This window comes from Formica exsecta, unplaced genomic scaffold (genome assembly GCF_003651465.1).
Source record: "Formica exsecta isolate Colony F162 unplaced genomic scaffold, ASM365146v1 scaffold352, whole genome shotgun sequence".
NCBI lineage: Eukaryota > Metazoa > Arthropoda > Insecta > Hymenoptera > Formicidae > Formica > Formica exsecta.
Window position 1 is genome coordinate 1140430 of NW_021850773.1, and position 790 is coordinate 1141219.

At 40.0% G+C, this 790-nt stretch overlaps 1 protein-coding gene across 1 annotated transcript in view; it reads left to right on the forward strand.

Moving 5' to 3' along the window:
- LOC115238619 (protein deltex) overlaps positions 1 to 790 on the forward strand; it is an 8084-nt gene that overhangs the window by 3872 nt on the left and 3422 nt on the right. Inside the window, exons 4-5 of the mRNA XM_029812595.1 lie at positions 1 to 223; positions 301 to 592. Coding sequence (XP_029668455.1) covers positions 1 to 223; positions 301 to 592 — 515 coding nt within the window. The remainder of the gene's footprint in view (positions 224 to 300; positions 593 to 790) is intronic.

Genomic DNA, 790 nt, shown 5'->3' on the forward strand with positions numbered 1-790 from the left:
CATCATCAACTTCTGCAATTTGACGCAAGTAAGATGCTGTACAGGCTATGTAAGGCCAATAAGACGCATACAGCAAGCACCTTACCCACTGGTCAAAGTCGCACTGGAGGAACTGCAAGTCACTTCCGGGAAGAAATCCGCGTCAGTTACGGTCAAGAGTTCTACTGTCAAGGTTGCGCATAAAAAATCGTCTAACGGAAGCACCAAGAAGAGTAACAAGAAAGTGAGCTCTGTCATAGCGATATTATATTTATGCTGCAATAATTTTACAACGGAATTCAGCTTTAAAATTGTTTTTAGGGTAAAAGCGGGGATACTAACGGGCCGACGAATATCGCGCGCGTTATTCTCAGCAATTTCAACATATTCAGCAGCAAACATGGTATCGAGAATAATCCCGTTGCAACAAATATAGAATCTGGTCAGAAGCGGAAGACGTGGGACGCAGTGCTGGACGTCGACTCCAGCAGCACCAAGAGCGGTCGCAGGCCTAGCGTGGACACCGTCTCTACGTATTTAAGTCATGAAAATCCGATAGATTTGCTAGATAGCAGTGTGGGAAGCGATGATGCGTTCAAGGATTCTATTCTTGGTACATATTTAAAGAAAAAAAACAGAAAATATATATATATATAAATAATTTAGCCTAGCGTGGCTACGTATTTAAGTCATGAAAATCCGATAGATTTGCTAGATAGCAGTGTGGGAAGCGATGATGCGTTCAAGGATTCTATTGATTCTATTTATTTAAAGAAAAAAAACAGAAAATATATATATATATAAATAATTT